This window comes from Hippoglossus stenolepis, chromosome 14 (genome assembly GCF_022539355.2).
Source record: "Hippoglossus stenolepis isolate QCI-W04-F060 chromosome 14, HSTE1.2, whole genome shotgun sequence".
NCBI lineage: Eukaryota > Metazoa > Chordata > Actinopteri > Pleuronectiformes > Pleuronectidae > Hippoglossus > Hippoglossus stenolepis.
This window is the reverse complement of record NC_061496.1, coordinates 15,055,073-15,082,129: the sequence shown is the minus strand read 5'-3', so window position 1 is coordinate 15,082,129 and position 27,057 is coordinate 15,055,073. Positions and strand designations below refer to the sequence as shown.

The following is a 27,057-nucleotide window of genomic DNA, read 5'->3' as shown; positions in this document are numbered from 1 at the left end:
TGAAGTTAATTTTGAGATTCTAAATTGACCGTGAATGGGAATGTGAGCATTAATAGTTGTATGTTGGCTCTGCATTACGCTAGCAACCTTTCTAGCGTGTACTCTACTTCCTGCCCAGTCAGCTGGCATTGGCTCCATGCAGCCCCCTGTGACCCTCAAATGATAAGTGCTACAAATAATGGATGGATGGATGTATAACATTAAATATGTTTGGATTAAGAGTTTGTGTTTCTTACAGTAAGCGCCATCAAGTCCTCGGCAGACACCCAGGGAGCCATGCACAGCTCCACTCAGTCTATTTAAAGTGTTAATTTGCGGCCTTTTCATACATGTTGTTTTTTTTTACAGTTTTAGCAGCTCTGTCAGTAATTTACTGCTCCTCTCTGTGTCTCTATCATTCGCGCTGTGTGCTGTGCAGGCCGCGTTAAACCAAACCGAACGTGCCGCCATCTCCTACAGCTCCATACATTGTCTAAGTTTATAAATACTGTTGTTTTTACCCAGTCTGAGTTTACACAGCGAGAGAGAGAGAAAAGGCGAGCGAGCGGCCGATGAATGCGCGTGCTGCTCTGAAGAAAGATTTAAGTCATTAATAAAAGTATCGATCATTATGTGATGATCATTGTTGATATCAACTTTTAAACTGTAGCGAGTCAGAGACGTCAGCTAAGAGAGAGACACACACACACACACACACACACACACACACACACACACACACACACACACACACACACACACACACACACACACACACACACACACACACACACACACACACACACACACACAGAGAGCAGCAGAGTCAGTGTCTGTGCCTTGTAACTTTCTCCCCAGGTTCTGGGATCATAAATAAGCTTCACAATTATTGTATATAATCAACTGCTCATAGTGATGAATCTGACTCAGGAGTAACGTGAAGATTCCACAGTAGAATTTAGGAGGCTGAGCGAGATCTGAAGGAGCCGCCTCGCTCCTTTTCAAATTCTCTTTTCTCTCTATTTTCTTCTTATTCTCTTCTTCCAACAATGATTCATTGACGGAAAAACCTGTCAATGATCTGAATATCATTAATTTATCATCTAAGGCAGCAGGGCTCCATCTGATTGGGCTAATATATTGACATGCAGTAAACACTGACCGAATTATCTCTGGATATTACAATTTGAGCAAGAAAATACCAAACTTTATAGATTAACCTCAATCCAATTCCCCCAGTCCACGCATACATGTGCACCCACACGAGATAGTACATTCAATTCCCTTTGACGGGCATAGGCAAGGCCACAACTGTGTTGAAACACTAGACAAGAGATTAAAAGAGTGCTGTACTGCTGAGGGAGACCAGCCAGCCACCTTTTTAAAGTTATTTTTTGCTGTGTTCCATTTCATTATTGGAAAACACATCAGTTTCCCCCCCGGCTGCTCTGCGGTGTATGGAGGATTCCTGGACACAGAAAAGGGCGACTGATAAAGATAGAATTGATTCCAGCCAAAAGCAGCAGCCATAGTGAAGGGGTCTCAGTTTAGACCTGCAGCTAAACGTCTGTTTTTTTTTTTCTTACCGTCTCTCTCTCTCCCTCTTGTCTTAAGGCAAGTTGTCACCAAGGAAACATCAATCTCCTGCCTCATGACTTCTTAAAGCCTGCCTTCTCCCCTGATGCCTTATCACTTCATCTGCAGGCAAGATTAAACAGGTCACCTCCAAGTTTCCACAATCTAACTACCTAACAGGTGCACTAAACTGCAGTCTACCTTTGAAAATGGTTTAAAGGACTGGCTCAGATTTTCCCAGTATTTTTTATAGGAATATTTTAAGGTTGGGGGAAATATTCCTCATTTGGTTTCTTGTCGAGACTGAGATGAACAGATTCTCATTTCATTATGGTTGATATAAAGTTAACCTCTCAATACCATTTTTCCACTCCCGATACTGATACGTGGGCTTTACGTATCAGCCAATACCATAAACCATCTGATACCAGTGCTTTTAAAAATAACTTACAATTTTATTATTTTATAACGTATTTTATGAGCTGTGTGCCACCCCTCGAAAGTTTTGCATGTGGTACACATAGCAGTTTTACTTGTGTGACGTTGCAACGTGAAATATTGACATATTGCTAACATTTTAGCTAGCTCTGGTTAACACTACACTACCTGAGGTCGCTTCTTCTCACTGAGTTTTCAGTGAAAACATGGTATCAAATAGGTACTAATAGATCCACCAACTTACCCAGCAAATTGGCAGTATTGGAGGCATCTCTGATGGCTCTGCAACCTCAAAATACCTTTGTTACAACGCTCACTTTCCGTATGTAAGTAGAAAGTGTTCCTTTATCAACAAGCCCACTTGCAGTATCACACAGCAATGGCTGAGCAAGATAACAAGTTTGTGAAACTGCAATAAGGGCAACGTGTACTGAACACATTGATCACCATAGAAAATGTCCTGATATGAAAATATGAAACTTTGATATACCATTAATAAGTTGAATTGACAACACATTACAAACACAAATCACATCAAAGAAACCTACCTAATTCTAAATAAACTAATGAATGTCATTTTAAACGGACAAGCCATTTCCATAGTCACAATAGGGTTGGTTAAGGAAGCACACAAACACCAAATGCCATTACTATGGTATCCAACGTCAGTCAGCTGGAGAGGAGAGAAACTCTTCCCCAAAGGAAACTTTCTCCAGTTGCCACAAGCAACAGCTTAAAAGTTACATGTCAAGAAGCACAAAGGGCTTATGTGGATAAACAAGGCAGCAAGATGTCCTGTGTGGAGACACTTCAGCTACTTAGGGACGTGCTTTGACAGAGAGTGGCTGACAAAGTCTCGGAAGAGCCTGAGCCAATGTATGTCAGACACAAAACAGAAAGGAGATGTATATTATAAAATGAGCCAAAAAACACGGTCCAAGTTCATCACCTGAAGCATCACTATATCATAAAGCATGCAATGTACAAGTGCTTTTACTCCAACCAGTGATTAAACCCATCCCCTGGAACGAGCACAGAGTAACACCACAGCAACTAACAGTAAGTTTACTATGTGACTGATATTTGATCTTTTAAATTTCTGCCTCCAACTTAATTGAGAACATTTTGTGTTTGAAAACCAAATGGACCTGACTGGACAGTCTACTGCCCACAAGATTGTCTGATAACAAAAAGCTTTTTCATTTAAACTTAATATTTAAAACTGCCTTGTCTGATGTCCTACACAGCCACTCACACAAAGGTTGATTGTGTATTTGTAAACACTACTTGGAAAGTGTTGTGAAACTAATCTGAATACACAACAAAATCAGAATAAGAGCAGACAATAAGAGGGGACAATAAGGGAAAAATCATATTGTTATTAGTCCATCTATGCTTCAGTGAGCTCCTCGTGTCAATATAGATGAAGAAAGCTGGGCCCGAGGACAGCAGGGAGATATGCAGGCAGCCTGCACATATCTGATGATGTACAGGCCTGCCTGCACATTCTAAAGAGAACACATTTCCCAGCTAGCCTTTTATAATTGTATTTTTTCCTTCCAAAAGGCCCTAGAGCTAGACTGGTATTCTCCATCTGAAGCGGTTGGTGTGGTAATGGGTCATAGTGATGCATTCATACTGGGACAGGCTTAATTGTATTATCAATCTCATCCAGACAGTCCTTTAGCCCCACAGCTCTGGACATGCTTCTGTCAGACACTCTGCATTAGTATTGGGGAGTAAACCATGAGGAATTGCAATCTTCACTTTCATCTGTTTCTCAAGCCTTAAAACTGTGGGTTTGCCAGTTAGATGATGTTTTTATCAGAGTTGGGGCACTGCAATCCCTCGGTCCTCATCCTCTCTCCATCACTTTCTGTCTGTCTGCCCATCTGTCTGTCACTCCACCTCTCTCGCTCTATTTATCTTTTGCTTTTGGTGTATTCTGTGTTGGTGGCCACTGAGTAAATACAAGTCTGTTCCAATTTCATGCTATCTTTTAACAAGTTAATTATGTTGAGCCCTACAAAGACTGAGGACAGACAGAGGAGGTGGCGCCACTGGCACAGGGACAACAACCCAGGTCGGGCCTTTGTTGTTCTATCTTGTTTTGTGTCCTCCTCTCCAAAAACTCTCCCCCTTTCTTCTCTCTTCTCCTCTTCTATATTCTCTTGGTGTAAGTCCATCCTTCTCTTCCTCAGAAGTAATCTTTCCAGCGGCTCCAGTGGTGGAGGAGAGTTTGGAGATAAAAGTGTAGGGAGCTGAGGAGTCCTTGGCAAGCCTAAGGCAAGGAGAAGGTCAACAGGCCTGCTAAGAAGGGCTGTTATCATCTTGGTAACATGTTATCGGAGAGCCTGCAGTAGTCTTTATTTACAGTTATTGCTCCCTCTGGGTGCACACTTCAACGCCTGAGGCTGATTGCTCTGTAATGAGTTCAGGAACACAGGGAGCCGATGCAAGAAAAGAAGAGAAACAAGGGAGGCAAGAAATCATTGGCCAATAACCAATAGGTCAGCAAGAAAAAAAAAATACAAGTAAGTACTGAAAATGTCGGTCACTGAAAATGCCGGAGAAAGAGACAAAAAGAAAATATTTTCTTTAAACCAAGACAGTTTTTCTTTTCAGCTCCTATGCCTGGCAGTTAAGAGCAAACAAATCACCCCAAAGTGGACTGAATTTTCTCAAATAAGGAACAATCCAGTTAATCCAGTATGGCAGTAAATGGCTCTTGACCTGGAGTCGGCTGTATTTGTTCTGAGTAACAGCCACTGCTTGCACCCAGAACACTTGATTTCCATCTCTAATGTCCAGAATGTCTCTTGTAATTTACTTTGCTAGTGGTGCTTTTCCTGTATTTATTTGGCTGACCAATCCGGTACTGTCTCTGCTGATCAGATTGGTCCATATTTAATGGGCTAAAAGGTGAAGGTGCAAGAGTGAATCCAGGAGTTGAGCAAGTCAGGGGGGAGGATATCTGTAAACCCCAGGGTGTTTCTTTTTTTGCAGTGAGGAGCAATGCACAGGAAATCTCTCATTGTGAAACAGCTTTTGAATCTAGAGAATTACACTAAGTGCTGCCACTGTCAATGCAATGCAAGCTTTTCAGAAAGAAAAAAATGAAAGAGCAGGAAAAAGCAGTGCTGATTGCCATTCAAAAGGCTGGCAAAAGATCAAGCAGTTTCTTATACATATATATATATACTTTTCTAGAATACACCATAAAAGCAAATCAATTCTATGACAAGCTAATCCCTTTTTATACCATCGGATATGGGAGATTAAGAGACATAATTTGGTAATTCAATTTAGACATAATTCATCAGAGAAGAAGAGTGCAGGGAGCATTTTGGGACGGTTCTTCTTTCTCACTGCAGGAGGTACCAGATGATGCTCAGTTGATGTTGCAGATTGAACTGAAATGACTTAATTTAGAAAGAAATATCTTAACATCTATACACGGCATTGTGGTGACAGTCATTAAAACTAGAATAACCGCATTGCGTTTGAATGCCTCTGTCAACAAGTGCAGATTCCATGTACACATTTCTACATAGATTTTTGTCAGATTCATATAAGATCACTGCAACCTTTGACCACTGAAATCACTTCATCTTTGAGTCAGAGTGACAAATGATCAAAAGTCAAAGAAATACACTCGAGCAGTCTTGAGAGATCACACTCAAGAGGCCAAAATCATGCTTTTAACCTTTGGCTACCAAAATTAAATCCAAGATCCGGAGATACTGCGTTCACAGGGGATATGTTCTGATTTGTAAGGTCACAGTGACCTTGACCTTTGACCACCAACATCAAATCAGTTCACCCTTGAGTCCAAGTGAACATTCGTACCAAATTTCAAGAAATTCCCTCAAGGTATTTTTGAGATATTGCGTTCACAAGAATGTGACGAACGGACAACCCGAAAAACTAAATGCTTCCGGGGCAGAGGCATACAAATAGAACTGGACAGTATCATCAAGAACTAAAGCACCTTGATATATTACCAGGAATCAATTAAGCAATCAGTAAAGTTGAGTTATTTAAGTTAGTGACCAGCTGTTGAAGGGCAGTGGAGCATTAAGCAGCCAAAGATGCTTTTTTTTCCCTCAAGAGATGATGGAAAACAAATCAGAGCAAAAAAGAGTAAATGTTGAACGTACACTCATCAGGTGTGTATTTGCAGAAACTTGACTCCAAATGCATGCTAATGATGTTCTGTGTCTACTGGATGCATATATAAACAACTCTATGCTGACATATGTGCCTTATCAACTTAATTAAGTGATATTATGTAATGTTGTGTGTACAATTAATGCACTGCCCCAAGTGGCCAAAAATCAATTATTGGAAGTGTAATCACATGCTCTGCTAAAGTCGTGGTTGGGTTTCCCTAAAATCAATTTTTCTGTTAGGGTTTATATCTTAAGCAGTTTTTCAAAAAATGATTTCTATTGCAATTGTTGAATGTTTAAACTTAAGAATGATAACAATCTATCTGAATCTGAGTCCTTCTTTACTATATCGTTTGCAGACTGATTTCAGGTGCAGATAACTCTTCTTACCTCTTAAAACTGTCTTTTATGAAATGCAGTGATTAGTGATTATATATGAATTTTGCTGTTGCCTTTTTCTTTTATACAAAAATATTAAAGAGCAACAGTAGGTGAATACAGCTGCTTAAGAAAATAAATATGAATATATAAATAAATATAGTAAGAGTAAAACAGGCATCTTGTAAAAATTTGAATAGATATTATTTTTGTCTCTCTGAAAACAAGAGCTCAATCCAACATCTTCACTACTACGAGCTGTTTGAAAATGTCCACTGAAATAAATCCTGATAACAGCATTTGCCCCCGAGTGAATTTCAATACTGTTTACTTTGAGCAGTAGACCTACGAGATAGCTGCCTGGCTTCAGACCAAAATGTATTCTATCAAAATTCTGCTCCTGTCAGTATTTCACCCTCACTGTATAAGCACATTCTGTACATGAATTTGTGTTATCAAACAAATCCTGGCACATCAATGGAGCTAATCTCAGAGAGAGGTTTGCTAAATAAATCAGCAGAATAAACACAGGCAGCTTGAAAAACACGGACTGGTAAAGCATTACAAATCCTCGCCATTTTCCCAAACTGTACAGTCTTGCCTGGGATGAAAAATGAGACGTCTGCTCTGAAACTGTGTTTATGGCGTCAGAAATTGCTTGGAAATGAATTACTGGATAAATCACTGGAGCCTTGTGTGCAAGCCCCACTCGTGCAATGCAGAAATCTGGTTGCAGTAAGTTTCACTTATGACACACTTGTATCACAATGCTAGAGGCAGGCCCAGAGCCAATTAACAGTGATGTACCAAAGTACATTTAGAAGACAAAATACCCTAAAGCTGGAGTTTAAAAACAACAACAAAGATAAACCTGTTAGTGTCACACCACATCCTCCAATACCAATGAAATAACAACAGTGCCAATTTTCAGGTTACAAACAGGTAATGTTTTCTACATTATCCAGTATCTGAACACTCTTCCTCTCAACCTTTCCAAATCTCACAGCCACACTGTGTATACAGTTGATAATCAAAATCCTTTCATTACTCAAAATTACCAAACCGGTTTGCTGCTGCTAGCATTTGGTGACATTTTGAGAAGAAAATGCGCTGGCTGGGCTTTCTGTGTAAAGCTCATATCAGAGCCATCAACGACAAACTTACAAAGCACCGAGGGTGTTTGTACTACTTCCTGTCAGAGGAAGCATCTTCAACCAGTGCAACTGAGCCAATGTGTTCACTCAGTGATTACACAGGACCATATGCAACAGGCTGAATGTCAGACAGGTTTCATTTGCTCTGCATTTCAAGAAGTCCCACTGACACCACTTCTCACGTCCCATGGCAAAACACTCCCTCAGCCCCTGTGAAGCCCTGTGACAAAGGCAGATATATTGACCACCTTTGGAGTCAAATTCATGCAAATGAATAAGTGATGGAACAACAAAAGGACATGCTGCTGGGAAATAAATGAATCATACATTCAATAACTGAGTTTTTAAAGACACTTTTGTGTCTTGCATCACCCATGGGAAGCTTCTCATAGGGTCAAGCCCATATAACACACAGGCCACTGGCACGGAAAGGGAAATAAACCTGACAAAATATGCCTGGGTAAAGCCAGAGATAGACGGTGATGATAATAAAAACCACAATAATAATAAAGACTAATCTCTTATGGATATAAATGGCCAACAAATAGTATAAATCAAAAGCAATGGTCTTGCCAACAGTCCCCAGACAACTCGAATTTATCTCCATACTCTGCTACTGACTTTAAAGAAAGAGAGAGGGGAGAAAACTGCTAAAAGGGAAAACTGGAGAGGCCATTTAGTGATTTGAGCAGTGAAGCTTCACCGCTGCCAAGGACATGTAAGAGAGACAGAGAGACTGGGAGTGCCTCTCAATACATCAGATGTCAGGAGTGCTCCCTCCCACTCAGACGAATGGATCTTATTTTGGAAAGTCCATAAGAGCTCGAGCAATCTAAGGTCAGTGAGCTATACAGAGAATACAGTAAAAGTCAAAAACTGAACATCCAAAGGCCACAAGTCTGCACAATGCAGTGGTATCTACATGTGTGAGGAAAGTAGTGTCATGAAATTGTTAAATTATGTTCATTTAAAAGAAAACGTGACAATGACAAAATATGTATTTGTTAATGCTTGGTCTGCCTCCCTTCATGCGTTGTTTCATCAGAGAGGGAGGCGGGGCTAGGCACAGAGCAAGATACTGCGGCAAGCCCAGGCCTCTCCAAGCCACTCCTTCTGAGCATCTGGCTTGATTGTAAAAACATTTCCCTCTTCTTTAATCAATGGAAACTTAACTATCCTGATTCATGGGGAACTCTGGCGTGTATAAATATCTTCTGACAACATTGACTGCGGGTTTTTTTCTTCCTCCACCTTCACCAGACTACCAGCCAGCCACTGCCCACCACGCCCTAGTGTTTGTAATATTGTTTTTCTCTGTACTTCCTTATTTCTTTCCCTCTACTCGATCATCTCTCTCTTGATCTCGGTTTCTATCTTTCGGTCTTTGCTCTGTAAATTTTGCTTTGAGTATGACTCTCATCAGTCATTCTTTAGAGGATCTGTGCAACTGCAACATGACAATTTCTGGGAGAAGATATGGGCTGACAGATTAAATACACTGCTCAGTGTTAGAGGGAAGGAAAAACAAAATTAAAGGAAAAAGGAGGAAAACACAATAAAAATCCTAATCAGCAGTGGAACAGTGGAAATATTTTTCTTCCACATTTATCCTCATTACTTATCTCCTGACAGGCTTTTTTGTTTTTGTCCAATCTCAAAAATATTTCTTCATCAGTTATCATTACTGGTGTGATTTAATATCTTTAGAGCAAGTCCATGATGTGCTTGAGAGATTCCATACAGTATATAATAGAACAGGTGGAAACCTTAATCGCAGGGTCATAAAGGATAAACACATTGCTCTACTTTTGACTTTCACTTTGACTATAATCATCCGGCCAGTGGCAAGCAGTTATTTTTCTAACTTAAGAGTTCTTCTAACTAAGCAGTTCTTGTGTTCTTATGTTGGCACAAGTAGGTTTGAAAAGACTTTTTGAATATTGTTCATCTAGATCTTTTGCCATCAAGTGAAATGAGCACAATATCTATTCGATGTATATACAGTCCAGGCTGCATTTGGACAGTTACACATATTTTTGTCGTTGAACATATTCATTTTACATATGACAAGGGATCAGCAGACTTATAGTATTGTTGCTTCCATCTGCAGTAAAATCCTCAATGCCAGTGGAGCCTTTTTCCCTTGGCAGCCATACATGCCCAAGTCATATCAGACTGTCTGCCATGTTTAACAGATGAGGTGTTGGCTATGGGCCACACACCTTACTCCTCTTTACATTAATCAAACAGAGGTTGATTTTTGTCTCATCAGTCCATAAAACGTTGTTCCAGAACTAAGAAATTATTTGTTTTTACAAACTACAACTTGGACTTTCAGTTTTTGAGTTTTGAGTTTGATGCGTATGCTGAATCCTCATCATAAGTTATGGTTATGGTCAACATGTTGTCTCTTTATTAACGACAATGAAATGTGTACAGAGAGCATTCTTGACTTTCTGTGCAGTCACAAAGGATGTTGTCTTATCCTCCACAAGACCTGTGATCACCAGTCTACCAGGTTGTTTGTTATGTTCCACTTTTTCCATACACACCCCTGCCTTTTTAAAATGTTCCTTGTGTCGATTTTGAAAAAAACACCTTTGATATCTCACTGATGGATTTTTGCTTTTTTGAGGCTCATCATTATCTCCTTCACTTGCAAGGTCACCTCTTCACTCCTCATATTGACAGACAACTCCACCTCAATCAAAATGTCAACTCTCAACTTTCAATAAACTCTGATCTTTTTTTGTGCACGAACTAATGTTGAACCGAGACAAAGCTGCCCGTGGATTATTTAGTAGGCAAAAGTGCAATTACTTTTGAAACCCTGCAATTTGTGCACTTTCTGCTATATTTCCCACACAGTTCTGTCTGTGCTGATGTAAACAAATTCAAATCAAAGTTAGAACTTGGCACTTAAATGTAGTATCCATTATTTCAATTCAAATGTCATCCGCTCAAGATCAGAACCTGAAAGACAAAACAAAAAAAGGTAAATGTTGAAATACTTCTCGACTGTATTTCCCCCATGCTTATTTAATGTGTTACTATCTCGGTTTAACAACGACAAGTTAGGTTAATAACTTATGTATTTGAGACTCAAACTCTAAAGAGGTCTTGACTATTTGGGTCACAGAAATAGCTGTAGGTGCATATCTGTTCTCCAGTCTGCCACATAAGTTGGATTGTATTGAGTGAATTGATTGTAAAGGCAGATGAGTCTATGAGTTGTGCTTATCAATGGACCCCATTAAACACTTGTCACCCCCGAGGAACTTCTTTGACCATGCAAGTCATTGTCAGCAGACAGCACTCTGACTAATCAATGAGTTCTTAATTACATCTGGTGCACGGTCCAGAGGTGCAGTAAAACAATATGTGCGCACTGTCAGTGTCATCCTTTTGTTTAGTCAGCAACATTGTGGGGACGTATTCACAATAGAATTTGGGACTTAGCTGGAAATGTCAACAGTTGGGGTGTGTGACAGAACAAATGTGACAAGACAAGATAAGAAAGTCATTTGGATTTTTCTCAAAAAAACAAAACAATTAGGCTTCTCTCATCACTTTCATGAATCTCTGCCTTCTGACAAAATACACAACAATATGCCAAGACTGAATGTTGACATATTAAAACAAATCTTCTATTCTATGATTGATTATTCATTGTCCTACGAAGCATAAAAAGATGATCTCAAAGTAAGTAAAAAACGTACATGCTACTCTTTTACAATGCTGTCGTAAGAGAAAGGCATAATGTTTATTTCCTGCAGTACCAAATGCAGCATTTTCCGAGGTCATCAACATACTGCAGGTTAAATTTGAGTATCCTGTTGAGAAGAAAAGGCTTTCAATGTTTTAGAATGACTCTGTGTCAGAGGACCTGTTGGCTGAGACACATACTGTATGTAAATCTGTAGGCCATCACTGACTGGATCAGCATAGGGCTGACAACAAAGTGAATTCAGCCTCATCTAAATGTAAATTAGGTTTTATACCTTTGGCAAACAGCTTACATAACTAAGTGTCTATTTTAATAAACCAATTAGATTTTACTCTATGCTACACTCACACAACAAAATAAAAATCTGTACTTCATGAAAATGCACATGGGATGCAGATGACTGTCAAATACAGGAAATAAAAGGAGGCAGGCACAAAAGCTCACAGAGTTACATGATTGAAGTGGAGTTGTTGTCTCTGGCACAACACACATCAGTAAACAAACAGGCATTATAGTCATCCATAATATTTATTTCACAAGGGTGAAAAAGTATTGTTTGGTTGAATAGTACAAAGTAAATAAGAGACCATCATTAAGGGAAATCAATAGTGCATGAAAATGTACTGTAAGTGTAATTGTTCTTTGCAAAATGTCCTACTTATCTACTTAAAAAGGACTTTAAAAAACATCCAATAGGCCGCAGTTTGTGAGCTGTGATGCTTTGCTCTGCTCATATTTATATTTGTATGACTGGTCGGGCTGTTCCTGCTGCCCCCTCTACTCTCGTCTCTCCATCGCAAGAGCAATGCATGATGGTATATATTGCTCAGTTAGTGACCAACAGTTGTACACTACTTTTCACAATGCATTGTGGGAAACAAGGAGTCCACCATATAGGGTATGACAAATTTCACTAAACATTCAAACAACACTACAAAATAGCAAACTGACTATATAGTGGACTCTATATGGACACCTGCTTCAGGAATACTGTAGGTACAGGGTCAACACATGAGGTGGAGAAGTTACACTGCTTGGTACAAGTTCTTTCAGGAAAAAAATCAGGAAAGAACTATTATGAACCAATATAAAGACTCACTTTACAGTAAGGCCGAGACAAACAGTGATGCTTAAATGAAACAGCAGCAGGGTATCAATTTGACATTAGCTGGCAAACATCAATTTATGCCCTATTCTAACTTTAGTAGTTCAGTTACTGGAAAGACATTAATATCAATTCCATAAATCATTCAGGAGATGTATCCGGAGCCAGAGATACTGGTATGTTAGTTGATCTCAGTATGGGAGCTCAGCACACATTAATCAATGTCTGAGGCTCTCTGGCCATGTCATCTGGGAAAAAAGGCAAATATATAAAAAGGGGGGGTATCAACACACTGATATCAGCAGAATCCGCTTAAACTAACATGTTTAGATCTATTTGGTTCTATATTTATGCACTTGTCAATGTAGATTAGGTTACATATTTCTTTATATATCCATATCAGGTGCCTAGGACACATAACAACGAAGAAAACTTATTTGCATGTGACCAGCTGAATATCACTGTGAAAGTCAAACCTAGAGACAAAATGAAAGTGAAAATAAATTTGGAAGAATAACATTGTCAGTGACACCAAGACCAGACATCAGAGAGTAAATAGGATGAATGTAAAGCTCATGTCAGTCTGCATGAACCAAAATGTTCTTGTCTGTGGAAAAATGAAATCTGAGTGCCATTTTAACCTAATCTCCTCGGTCCCACAGAGACCCACTGACTCACTGATTCACTCCAACTACTTCTGCGCTTGAGTGGGTGTCTGTGAGGGTCTAACCAACTGACCTTGTCAGTGGTTGAGAAAGTGCTTACTTTTCATTGTTGCACAATTCATCTGTCAGAAAAGCTAGAAAACAATGATTGTTGACAAAGGACCCTGGGGAATATTAACTTAATCTCACTCTAAGCCAGGTTCCGGCAAAAGAGCTTGACAAGGTATCACGTTGTTCATGCTCTCAAGTATACTTCAAATATTTCTCACCACTAACCAACCAGCATGGCTCTATTGGCCAATTGTCCCTCAAGTGATAATGTGGATAATTTCTGTGTACAAATATAAACAAAATATATCCATATAATAACAATAAAAAGTCAATATCTATATGAAAGTGTAATAGCGACATCAGTAAAAGAAGACCATCACTATACCCAGTACATGCCCAGGTACATGCATTTATGTACACATCAATAAATCTTTATATGAACTTGTCCCAGTTATACTGTTGCAGAGATAAGTCTTGTTCCTGACAGAGCTCTCAGATCCACAGACTCATAGGTTGCAAGACCAAAAACAGATATCTGTTTGTACTGGAACTGCCCCCGGTTTGTATTCAACCCCTGGGAACTGTTTGATAGTCATATAAGCCTTACTGAAGATCATGTTAACATGCTTTAACTCTTCACCTGTAATTGCTGTATTCCTTTACTATAAAAGACTTAGACCTAAGCTTCTTCTAATGAAGGTGAGATGTACTGCTTTTAAAGTTATTATTATTATCATTGGTAGTAGTAGTAGAACTAGTAGTAGTCGTGGTAGTAGTAGTAGTAGTAGTACTAGGAATAGTAGTAGTAGTGGTGGTGGTGGTGATGTTGGAATATTAGCTGGGGCTTCTGTCTTTAATCGGAACTGTTAATGGAGTCCTTGGTCCTAAAGTTAAGTGACAGTGACCATGTTTAAGATAAACATTTTGGTTTATTAAAGCTCTTCTTCCAAATGATTTCATTCTTATTCTCACACTATATAAATACACCAAAACTAATGAACAGAGATCATGGGCTGGAACATGCAGCCTGATAAGGTTGGATAAATAAGATAATGCTAATCGATGGCTGGAATTTATTTCCTGCAGTCAAATATATTTGTTCTCCTTGTAATAGGATTTTAACTGTTGTATTTTGATCACACTGGAGCTGTTTGGTGAAAACTTTAGGCCGGAGATGCTGACAATAAAATAACCCAGTTATGATAAAAAACACAGTGTATCAGAATATATGTATCAACTGTTAACAGGATAGGATGGTGTCTAATTATGAGTGACAGAGACAAAAAAGAGAAAACACAAGCTAACCGAGTATAGTTATCAAGACCAATGGTATTGAGTTTAATATTTATATGAATTTGACTTAAGGAACAGTAAAGGTGTCAACTATCTTTGGTCTGTTTTCATTTGGTCTCAAGTCTTCACAGTTGCCCCCACTTGCCTTAAATAATTTAGAAACTATTTTTGAGGACATTTTGGTGAATTTCATCATTTTTCATTTACACGTTTTTGAACATGCAGCTGGACATTTACAGTCAGGTTAAGGCAGGGATGAAGCATGCCAGGCCTCTGGGTCGTATGAGGCCCGTGAGACAGTTTGATCAGGTCCACGAGGCAATTCATGAATATTTCATATAGAATTATTTTTCTGCAATAAGCCTGAAAGCTCTATAAACTGTATGCACTAGGTCCCGAGGATTTTTCCATTCTGTGCAGACATGCACTGATGTTTAACATTCTATTCAAGATGGCCCACTGCTGTGAGCAATTATTTTCAAAACTGACTGTTGGAAAGATTTCTCTCAAGACTGACTGACCCAAAAGCTGCGAGTAGCATCAGCATCAGCATCGCTACCATCTGACAGAAGATGTTTCGCCGAAGAGAAGCAGATCCAGCCATCGCACCAGAGAGGTTACTGTGATATATGTGTTCAATTATTAAGTATGGCCCCTGAAGGCTGTTATAAAAACTGAAATGACCCTTGATAGGAAAAAGGTTCCCCACCCATGGGTTTAAGGATTTTTCCTGCAGGTTGAAGGAGGGCTGATACAAAATCCACATACTGAAGCCTGTAATTATTTGCAGCCACAACTGAAAACAACACATACCACTCAACACAAAGAGACATCTCTAAAATGAAAACAGCAGCATCAAAACATGTTTGTCAAGGCTTACCACTGACTTGTTTTTTTGGGGGTTGTGTTGTTTTTTAGTTTCACTACTCACCGCTCTCAAAGCAAGCGTCAAAAACCAGGTGTCCTTTTCGTAGAGCTCCTGAGTATCCTGGTGGGCTCACCGTCAGTTTGTTCACATTCCCCACCAACGCATCCTCTCCTCCGGCTTCACTTCCTGAAGGGCAAGTCCAGTATGAATGACAAAGTTAAGTCCCACTTCATTCAAAGACATTGTGTAAAAACAAATTTTCTCGACCTTAATTTAAGATGATTTTGCCAATAGGTAGTTGACAGCTGACCTGGGTAGTTGAAGTAAAAAATATATGATACCATGCGTGTTCTCGTGTTATAACAAATTATGGTTACAAATGTATTTACTTACAGTTAACTTATAGTTACTTAAAAGTTATTTGTGACTCATTAGAAGAGTGAGAACAAAAGAGTCAATCTTCAGTGCAAACTAGAGCACACATCTAAATAAAGCATTTCAAGATGCAAAGATTTATTTTCGTTGTTTGAAAGACAAGTTGCAGTTTGAAGCTTTGTTGAACAAATAGCTTTTACCTACACAATTGCCTGATTGTGTTGTGTTTTTTGTGATTTTTAATCTAATTTGCATCTTCAGACAGACAACACACCTTTGTGTATATTGTACACACTTGTCTGTAATATAATACTAATATATAATATAACCTATCAAAATGTAGGCTGGTTTACTCTGTTTAAAAACACCATGAACAGTAAAAACCTAGATCATCAGACAGACAGGTTCTCATAGTAAGAACTGAATCCTTGTATTTACAGACAGGTCAGTTCTTCAGTGTTCACGGGTTTGTCGCTTTGATATCAGCCCAATAAACGTGAGCACAGAACAACTCCAGGTTCTGACAGCTAGCTAATTAGCATCACAGGAGGAGCTACGGTGACCCAGCTAGCTAGCAGCCACTACACCTGCTCTCAGCGCGGCTCCCCTCACACATAAACAGGCCGGCTCTTCACCTCAAGTCCTCCCGTGCGCTACAACACCCGCATTCACTTCATGGTATGTAAAGTGTCAGTGACAGCAGAGCTAGCTCTTAACAAGCTGGTGACACGACTCTTGTTTACATCCATGTACCTGCTAGCTAGGTTAGCACACCTCACGTTAGCGTCAACACAGACTCGCGTGGAGCCCGACACATGCACATTTATTATTATCCAGGCTACGAGGGACCACGCGCCTCCTTCTGCTCGTATAACAACGCAGAGGAAGCCGAGTCGGGGTCATTTTTACACACCAGTGTCGCCGTCTCTAACCGTGCTCTCCTCCATCTTCCTCTCCATTCTGCTACACAGCAGCCGACGCTCTCTGCGCGTTGCCCCGGTAACGGAGCAGGAGGAGGAAGAGGCGCATCTCTGCAGACACACATCCGTCTGCATGTACATTTTAGTTTCAGTTTAGAAGTTCATCAATCTCACAGTCCAGCTTAATTCAAAAATCGAGAACATGGGGAAAACGGCTCTGGAGGTGATGGTCAAAGAGGACTATCCTTCCCTTCAGAAGGTTCTGTGGTCAGACTGGCACACAGGATCCTTAATAACCGGTCACACATACTGTTCTCTGAATTTTCTTCAGGCAGACGTTACAGAGCCTATAAGTGTAAGACCAACCGCCTCAAGCTCTCATGCATCCCCAAGTCCATCACACTACTCAACAAGGAAACATGTGTCTCAATAAACTTTGCACTTTTTCTGGCACATTCACACTCAATCTGGTTTTCAGGTTTTAATGCCAGTTTTTCTTTTTTATCATCATTTTAAGTGTCTCCCTTTTATTCTCCATTATTATTCTGGGTCTTACACAATATGTCCCTGTGTATGTTTTTTGTTGTTTGTTGTTTGTACAATGTACTGTTCTGCAGTACACTATACTTGCTCAGATACATGCACATGCATACCAGTATACAGTATAATGCAGTATATACAATATTTTAAGTATGAACATAACAGCTCAATGATATGAAAAAATTGTTGTCTCAGAAGCATTATGATTTTATTATCAGATCTGATCAGACCATAGTACAGAGAGAAAACACCAATTAGAGATCACATTAAAACCAGTTATTTGTTTTAATGTTGTGATTGACATGTAGGTAGAACACATTGACTAGTTATTCATAATAAAGATTTGTGAGAACTGCTCTCAGATTAAACTGTTGCCAAGATACAGTACGTCATGTCTCTGACAGAGCTCTCAGATTCAGATTCACAGACTCTCCAGTTACATTACCAAAAACAGACCAGATGTTGATGAAACCATATCTTTAGATCATATATACTGAAGCTGCTTCCTGCTTTTTTTTTTATTTAAACCCTGGAATTGTATATTACAGTTAAATAAAACTGAAGATTCTGTAAATATTCTTCAACTGTTCACCTGTAATTGTTGTATTATTCTAATTCAAATCTTTTTGATCTGAAGCTGTCGAAGCAAAGTAGTGGTGGTAGTACTATTAGTTGCAACATGTTTTGTTTCCGTTCAGAATAATAGCCTCTAAAGTAGCAAAACAACCACAGGCACTGATCATTTGTGTTTTTAAATAGGCTACCATTTGATATTGTAAATCAAAACTACTAAACTGGTAATTCTGAGTGTTAAACTGTCAGTGTTGGTCAAGAAACAGGAAAAGTCAAAGACATTCAGCTTTATCCTCCATCTGAAAACCATATGTCAAAAAATATACCAAAAGTAAACTTAATTAATACTTAATTTAGAAAAACTTCATATGCTGGTGTGCAACATAGTTAATCTTTGACATTTACATTCTGAAAGCTCCAGTAAACTAGAAATAAGCAATCCACAGTGCCTTTCACCTGTAACCAGTATATTGTACACACCTCAGTTTTATATCCAGAAAAAAAAAGCCAATCATTGAAGACAGCGGCCAGAGACTCTGAATTATCCTGTAGATCGATTAAAGCTGGAGGTTTTCTAGACAATTGGAGCATAGATGTCATCAAGGCCAATCAAGCCTGGCCCTATTCCTTTCCCATTACAAAGGCTTCACCTGATTAAGTACATCAAATGAGCAGCCGCACAACTCCTGGAGCAAGAGGCGCACAGGCTGCTGCTAATTTTCAGGTTGTAAGCTGTATGTACCGGGACCAAATGAGTGAGACCAGGGAGAGGGCAATGGTTTTCTCTCCGCCGCGTGTGATCTCTATTTGATGGCGGGCATCAACCAGCCTCTGAGCAGATAGGTTGGACTGATTATTTCTCAGATGACAGGAAGAGAATACGGGGCTGCTGTGTAATATTTCGCTAAAATTAAAAATTGAATAGCTGTCCTCCATGCTATGTCATTCCTTTAACACTATGCCAATTAAAGAGCTCTATGGTGGTACAATCACTCATTTTCAAGAGGGAGATTGAAATTGAATTATGGAGCATGAGAAGAATGAATTAGATACGCTACATGTCTCCCTTGTTTCTCAGCTCTTATCAATCTGAGAGACTGCAGAAGTGTAGCTGAATTTACCGCAAGATCCTCGCTCGTCTCTGCAGGGTTCGTAGCACTTTAGATTCCGTAACTTGATCGAAAGACCAAAACTCCCATCTGGTTTATAAATCTAATAATTACCTACAATTACATGTGATATGGCTGTGACATGTTGCGAAGTAGGGTCCTATATTGGAACTACAGTGGCTGAGGACGTTACGGCAAAGTGTTGAGTTGCATGAAGTGTTTTTTTCTTGATGGTTTCCCTTTTCTTTTGAAGCATCATATTCTCTATTGTTGTGTCCTCCTAAAGATGGACAGAAAATAGCAACACATTCAACATTAGCCCCATCTTCTCTCTACCCAAGTACAAATCTCCACGCATGCAGGCTGTATGTTTCTTGTCATGATGTTTGCAATGTGCACCAACGATTTAATGAACACATCTATCACTAGAAAATAGAAGAACATGAAAGAGGAGAACAGTCCTCAGTATGGCCTCTCAAATTTTAATTATCTCTCAGGAGAGGGTATTTTTACATGTTTATCAAAACAGTTTTGACCTCTAATGATTTCTGCACATTTGAATGTGCCTCACATGTAGACATGCCTGTCATGGTGAAATACAGAATCTACAGTAACTTTAAGAAACGGCGGCTATTTAAAGCGGTTGCTAGTGACTGGAGGACACACCACGGCATCACAATCCCGTGCAGAACGTATCAGAAACCCCTCGGGGAGACAGACGCTTTGGCACAGCAAAGATATTTTTCAAGCCGTGCGTTTCATTCTTTCAGAAAGATACTCTTTCTTCTAAACTGCAAAAATGATCAAATAAGTCAGTGCTTGTGGCTCAGTAGCACGACTGAGAGAAAAAGAAAACTGACACAAAGAATTTCTTGTTTATGTTTCCAGCCTGAAGCTCGATGTGCATGTACGTGTGTGTGTGTGCGTGTGCGCGTGCTGGCCGAGCAGATCTATGTTTTTGTATTTGTAATCCAGCAAGTACAGGGAAACCCTCTCTACTTTGGTCAGCTCAGGACTTCCGCACATATAGTCCATCATCATCATTGAAGAGGGAAGTCATGCAAAAATCAAAACACAAGGCACAAGTGGCGGGGAGTCGGACACGGGTGGATGTGAGGAGTGCCAGCTTCGGGCAGGGGGTTACATAGACCAGCCGGCAGGACACAGAGAATCACTATGGTGACAGCAATCAGGGGGCTCAGGGGAGTGAGGCTGGGTCAGAGAGGACGGCTTGAGAGGCAGCTGACGGAGGAATCAGCCCTCACTCTGGATGATTCAACTGACAGCTCCCCCCAGGGCTCTGCCTTACCAGTCATCCCCAGAGACTGTGGGCTTTACAGTACAGGGATGTGGCTAGTAGTCTTTTTTCTGAGGGGGGCAATTAAATGGAATTTAAGCCAAGTGAGTACGAGGGTGCAACATCACAGTTAGGCTGTTGATGATACCCTCGAAATATCCCCTTACAGCTGAAAATGTAAAAAAGAGAAAATGTGCTAATTTGATACATGTAAACGTCATTATTAATATGCGCCACATGCTCGGTGTCGCTACATATTTTTTTCCCCTCCCTGTCTGACTTAAACATCTGTAAAAACAAAGTGTTTTCCAACACTTCCTCTGCTTTGGTTTCTTCCCATTACCCCCCTCTCTCATCGATTCATCATCACCCACTCCTCTCCCTCTCCCTCTCTCCACTGTGCTGGACAGTGTCCACCTGAACAGATGGTCCAGTGTCAATAGGCTGCTATTAACTGGCCACTCTCCGCCGCTCTCATCCAAGACAGCAAAAAGCACATTCAGAGCACCGAGAATAAATCCTCTGCCTCGCCGACGGAGCCACAATAAGATACAACTGAAATTAGCTTTAGTAAAGATGACAACGTTCCCAATCACTCTCCCATCAAATAGCTCTTAATTCCACAAGCATCTGGACTTTTTTATACTTCACTCGATGCAGATGCAGAACCCCATGAGTCACTGCTGTCTGAAAAAAGCGTTATCGACTGAATCCAAGAATGAAGTGAATCATATTCTTGGCACACATCTCCCCCCTTTTTTCTTTTTTGTTGTTGTTTGTTCCGTCGTTGGGATCTCCTGCCACGCTTGTGACTAGCTGCTTCGTCATCTCTGTGCCACACCCTGCTGAGGAGAAGGACATCCACCTGACCTTGATGCTCACATCAGCCCAACCCACACTCTTCCCCCCCCCGTCTGGTTGCCGCTACTGAGAGGTACCCTTCACTTCCACTCTCTTGAGGCATCTCGATGGTGTGCGGCTTTTATTGCATCCTATTACTTTGCTTGTATGTGTCACGAAAACACCTCAAAGGAAGCGCTGAAGGCTTTTCTTCCTCTTAAGTCATAACTGTTCTCCACACTCCTGTTTTTTGTAAAAGCCATAAATAATTAACAATAAATAAACAGTATTACTCCTCAAACCCCTCATCGGTTCATTCATCCAGGCTGTGTATCCTGATCCGAAATGCAAAACACTCCTTCACCATCTATACCTGTGTGTTATAGACACACACATGACAAGAGGAGAGGAAAATCTAAAAGATAGGAGTGGCACGGAGAGGAAAGGATGTGGTGGCGATGGTGTCGCTGTTGTAAGAACAGTCTTCCCACCTTGTGGCAGCATAGTGAACTGAAGCTGCATCAATGCGTGAGCAATGGGGGCAGAGCGAGAGAGAGAGAGAGAGAGGGAGGGGGGGGGCAAAGGAGAGAGCCAGAGTGATACAGTGTATGAGAGAGAGAGAGAGAGAGAGAGAGATAGATGGATTGAGGGGAGGAGGGTGAGCAAAGGAGAGAGCCAGAGTGATTCAGTGAGAGAGAGAGAGAGGGAGAGAAAGAGAGAGAGAGCAAAAGGGAGGGGAGTTTAAACTAAGTGCTATGTTTTGGGACAGGCTAATCTGCTAGCGAGCAGTGTGAGGATCGGAGCGTATTGTGTGAGCCAGTGTGCGGGGGACAGATAAGGGAGCCAGCCAGCCCGCCAGCTCGACCCACCGACTGCCTGTTTTAATGTGCTGACTCTTGGGAGATTTCAAAAAAAAAGAAAAAGAACAGCAGCATATTGACTCCTTAGACGTGTGCGGAGACCCTGGGCACAAACTCCACTACTACAGCCACAGCCTGCAAGAGGTGCATCCACAGACAGGGGAGAGAGAGAGAGAGAGAGAGAGAGAGAGAGAGAGAAAAAAAGAAATAAGAGGACTGAAAAATCACAACTCCAAAATCTGAATATTCAAGAGGGTTTTTTTTATCCCCCTCTTTTTTCAATTGATTTCATTTTTTCTTTCTTTCTTTTTTTTTGTGTTCCCGGGACTGACTCCCAGCCGTACACAACGAAAAGAAAACAGGGGGAACAAAGAACTGAAGAGAACCTGAAAACAAAAGGACAGAACGGCAAAACAAGCACTGAACCTGAACATGTTCGAAATAAGCAGATCCCTCAACGCCGCTTTGTTGAGCAATGAGGTAAAGAGATTTGGATTTCTTTCCTCCATGCCTCACCTGTATATGTCTGCTGCCAACCATTCTGTCATGTATGTTGTCGTGTGTGTCCGTGCGTGTCTGTGCACTTCTGTACGCTCGTAGCCAAAAGGAAAAGGGGATGATTGATAACCGCTGCTGTTTATTATATTTCCCCGGCACGATGGTCGGTACGCAGAAACAGGGACTGCTATGCTTCTCACACTCATCCTGCCTTGTAATCATAAATGGAGAGCTAGTGTCTCGACTTTATATCCCCCTCATTGTAACAAAACCAAGGTAGCCATCAAAAGCCATCAAACACAGGCTTGCTTGTGAAATTGCCCACCTGGGGCTAAAATTGTATGTGTGCCTTCATGTGCACGTACAGTAAGTCTGCGAGTGTCTGTGTGTATGCTTACATGCATTTGTGCGAGAGCAAAGTGTTCTGTAATCCCCCTCTACCTCCTCTTTCTTCATGTTTTCTCCCCCACTCCCTCTTCTGTCCTTTACCATCCTCGCTGTCCTTCCTCCCTGCTGTTATCTGTTTTTCCTTCCCTCCTCTCACACCCCTTCCCTCTCTTTTTCCCCCCTTTCTCTCTCTCTCTCTCACTCTCTCTCTCTCTCTCTCGCTCGCCTCCCCTCTCCTCCCGTGTCTGTGTATGAGCGTGTGTGTTCTGTGAGCAGCATCTCAAGATGATGGCGAGGTACGGGCAGCTCTCGGGACTAGCAGCCAGTGGCGTGGGCTCCGTCCCCGAGACGCACTCGCCGCTATTTCCCAGGGATCTCCTGTCATCGCCAGCCCAGATGGGTTACAGGTCACCCCTGGTAAGAGGATAGACAGACCAATATATCTCCATCTCTCTAATGAACACGGGCAAGTGTAATACCAAGAACCGAAACAGGGAAAAAGGTGTGAGTGGTAGTTAGTACAAGTGTGAATCTCTTTCTATGTGTGTGTGTGCGTGTGTGTGAGTGTGTGGGTGGGGGGTATGTGTGTGTGGGTGTGAGGGTGTGTGTGGGTGTGAGTGGAAGAGCAAAAGAGCAGAAAGAGAGCGTATCAATTGTGGGATCCTGCCTGTATCCCCAATGGATAGTATTAATAAATATTTACATTGTTATGTTTGTTCAATTACGGACGCCTACTCTGTCTTTAGCCTCTGCCAGTCAGACTGTTGTCAAGGGAATTTGAGGTGTGTGAGTGTGTGTGTGTGTGTGTGTATGCATGTGTGAGCGTGTGTTTGTATCGGTAATATGTTTTATGTTTGTTGTATGCAGTGAAATTCTGTCAGCATCTGCACGATTTGCATTCAATTTGACCTTTGATAAATATGTAACTTTCATAGTAAATTAGTCAACACGCGTTAACACTCCATCACAATACTAATACGGTGAAAGTTTGTATAAAAAACATTTATGAGTATTTTTTTCATGCTCCCCTAGGAGATATAGACTTGTGTAAGATGACCGATTTCCAATGACATTTGATTATAACCATCAATCAGAGTCAACCTCTGACGAGTCACATTAGCACAGTAAGCAGGGAGAGTGGAGATTAATGGGATATTTTGCACTGGAGTCAACATCACTTTGCCATTTACATAGAAAAGGTTACTTTAAGGGAAAAGGGAACGAGGAGGAAAAAAGGGCCATGAGAAAACCCTGAGCGTTTAGGCAAAAGGGTTGTAAGAAAATCCCTGACTCGCCGCATTAAAGCGACATGAAGCTGTGGGTGTCTAATCCGCTATGGGCTCTTCATTGGTTCGGCTTCCCTTCAAACTGGCTCAGATCCACACCCCAGAGCCTCCCGGAAGCCTTCATAACCCACTGTCATGCTGCTGACTGTACCCAGGGGTTTCCGTCAACTGTATGCAAATGTGCGGCGAGGATAAGCGTTGATATACGTCCGTGAGGAGTTGGGCTTCATAAAAAAAAAAAAAGAAAGAATGTTTTTCAGCTTTCTCCTTTTGAATTCTTGCACGAGTTCAAAGAACATCTGTCCAGTGTTTTGTTGTCATTATACACAGCGCACAATGCGACTGCGTTTCCCGCTGCCCATTTACACTGACAACAGTGTTATCTGCTGTTTGCATAAAGCTGCTGAATCATAAATAATTTGTTAAAACCAGTGGAACTAATTAGCTGGATTTATTATATAAATATGATTTGGCGTGCTCACATATTTTGCGGCATCTTATCTGCCTTTTATTAGGAGGATTTGGAGGTGATTAACTTAACCAGTCGTTTCCAGGGTGGAACATGATCATCAAAAGACTAGTTGCACATAATGTTGAATTCACGGGGTATAAATGAAGTAAGGAAAATGAAGTAAGGAAGATAAAGTGGAGATGAAAATTTATTCAAAACACTGTTATTATTAAGTGAGTGACTACGAGGTCTTCATCATACACAGTTACATTTCTGGTAGAATGGTTTATTTTTGTGATTGTGCACATTTGTCATCAATGTGCTGCTGGTGATGAGGCGTGTTCCTGTGTTCCTGTGTGTGTGTGTGTGTGTGTGTGTGTGTGTGTGTGTGTGTGTGTGTGTGTGTGTGTGTGTGTGTGTGTGTGTGTGTGTGTGTGTGTGTGTGTGTGTGTGTGTGTGGGAGAGTGAGCGCATATGCTTGTGTATGCGTAGGAAAATGTGCTCGTGTGTGTGTGCACATGATTACCCGGGTTAAGAAAGACCATCGTTATAGTGATTAATGGTGCCTTCATTAAGCACAGCAAGATCATTTGCATACATTAGATAAATGTGCTGGAAGATTATAGTGACTTTGGTGTGTAAAGCCTCAAAAAGCAGCCTCACATTATTTATGGCGATGTTCTCAAAAGGAAACACAATGCTGCAGCGGTATCGAAAACATTGTGGTGTATATCCAAAACGAAGGAAATTAATTGTTTTATAAAACATTCCGATATTTTATCAATTAATCACTAAACAAATTGAGAAATATTTTTTATCAAATGCACCACTCTATTAAATAACCGCTTTGATTAATGAATAAATGAGGGAAAAGCTAAACGGTTTCGTCCTCCTCCACTATTCGCCTGCAGCAAAGTTTACCGTTACTTCCCCTGGCAACACCGTGCTCAGTGTGGAGTATTTGTGTGTTTGTGCATCATGTCTTGTCTTGTTTGTGTGTGTGCACATGTTCTCAGTAATGCATCGTGTGTTGCAAGATGTGGGGGAATCACATCCAGGGCCGAGGCACAAACAGAACAGATCCCTCGTGCAGTTCATGAATTTAAACTGAAATTTGCTGCGTTCAGACCGAACAGCCGCAGTAACAGTTTACAGCAATTAAGGATGACCGGGACATCTCAGCCAAGTCACCCCGGACAAAGCTGATCAAATTGAAAGAGCATGTGAGCGAAAAAGCGAACTGTAAATTATTCTTTATATCCGTCAGTGAGATCTAATTTTCAAAAGCCCACATCTAAAAACCTGCAGTGCGCCGTGCTTCAGAGCTGAATGTTGTTAATTTGTTGGAAGCTCCACTGATTACCCACTGCAGGCAGCTGCCGTTCTTTATGTGACACCAGGCTTTGTTTGACAACTCCAATCTTTTCTGTTTCAACATTTTTTTTTTTTTTTAAAGAGGGCTGCATTTTATACCTTACGAGGTCCATCACCACCACTAACAGGCAAAGAAGGGAGAAGAAGAGAGAGAGAGAGGGGCTACATGGCGAATGTGTGTGGCTACGGTGCATTAGCAGGCAGGAGATATAGAGGTCATCTCTATTTCATAACAATGATTAGCTTCTTCCATCTGCTGCTCGGTGCATTTCCCCCCTTTCCCTGATTGCAGTGTTCTCTATATCAAGGAAATTAGTTCATTTATGCTCCACGACCGTGTTGTCAGCGAGGCACAAACAGGTGCAGCAGACTGTACGTCGCCACGAAGGGAAATTACGCTCGTAGAGAGGGAGAAACCCAGATCCAGATATGTGCAAAATAAGTACAATGGTGCTTGATTAATGCAGGACTGGCTGAAACAAATGTGTTTATAGTCATTTTTAAAAGTATGTTAATTGTATAAATCTTTATATTATATGATCTGCCGAAATTCAAAAAAATAACTATCTTCGGGATTCAAAAGTGTTAATTATTTTTTCCATTTTTAAGGCAATTACAGCTCATTTAAGATGGAGGTTTGATGTAGGGCTCTGTTCAGTAAAGTTTTTTAGCTTTAGGGTTGTAATAAAAAGACATGCTATTCAAGCACACCATCCCTATAGCATATAGGAAACTGGAGCGGGTCATGACCGCACCGTGCACACGCAGCATCAGAGGAACACAGCCTGTGCAGCTTTGTGCGTGTGTGTGTGTGTGTGTGTGTGTGTGTGTGTACATCATGTCATGTTTGCGCTTGATATGAGCACATGTGGTGTGTCAGTTATGGGGAACACAGAGAGGCTGAGAGATGCTATGAGGTGGGGGGCTGAAGGTTTCAGATTTGTTGGAAGAATGCACACGTGTGTGTGTGTGTGTGTGTGTGTTTTTGTGTGTGTCGTGTCTGTTGGCCACCAGTGCTGCAGGGAGGGCCCAGTGATCAGCAGCTGAGCCTGTGTCCCGCTGGGAGCCATCACTGCAGAATAGAGCAGGTGTCTGCAGGCTCATGCACACACACACACAGTCACGCACACACACACTGTAAA

General features: G+C 41.0%; 2 protein-coding genes across 9 annotated transcripts in view; one reads left to right on the top strand and one right to left on the bottom strand.

Annotated features, from left to right (window-relative positions):
• Positions 1-16,810, bottom strand: part of agbl4 (AGBL carboxypeptidase 4) — a 268,469-nt gene extending 251,659 nt beyond the window's left edge. The window contains exons 1-2 of the mRNA XM_035176609.2: positions 16,694-16,810; positions 15,469-15,591 (exon numbers count right to left, since the gene is read on the bottom strand). Coding sequence (XP_035032500.1) covers positions 15,469-15,591; positions 16,694-16,739 — 169 coding nt within the window. The 5' untranslated portion in view covers positions 16,740-16,810. The remainder of the gene's footprint in view (positions 1-15,468; positions 15,592-16,693) is intronic.
• Positions 16,811-21,721: 4,911 nt separating this feature from the next.
• Positions 21,722-27,057, top strand: part of elavl4 (ELAV like neuron-specific RNA binding protein 4) — a 74,365-nt gene continuing 69,029 nt past the window's right edge. Inside the window, exon 1 of one of the 8 annotated variants that reach the window (XM_035177474.2) lies at positions 21,722-22,399. In XM_035177474.2, coding sequence (XP_035033365.1) covers positions 22,352-22,399 — 48 coding nt within the window. In that variant the 5' untranslated portion in view covers positions 21,722-22,351. Of the gene's footprint in view, positions 22,400-22,867; positions 23,222-27,057 lie in introns of those variants that run through there. The other 7 variants (XM_047343274.1, XM_047343275.1, XM_047343278.1 and 4 more) reach the window with 7 other exon arrangements.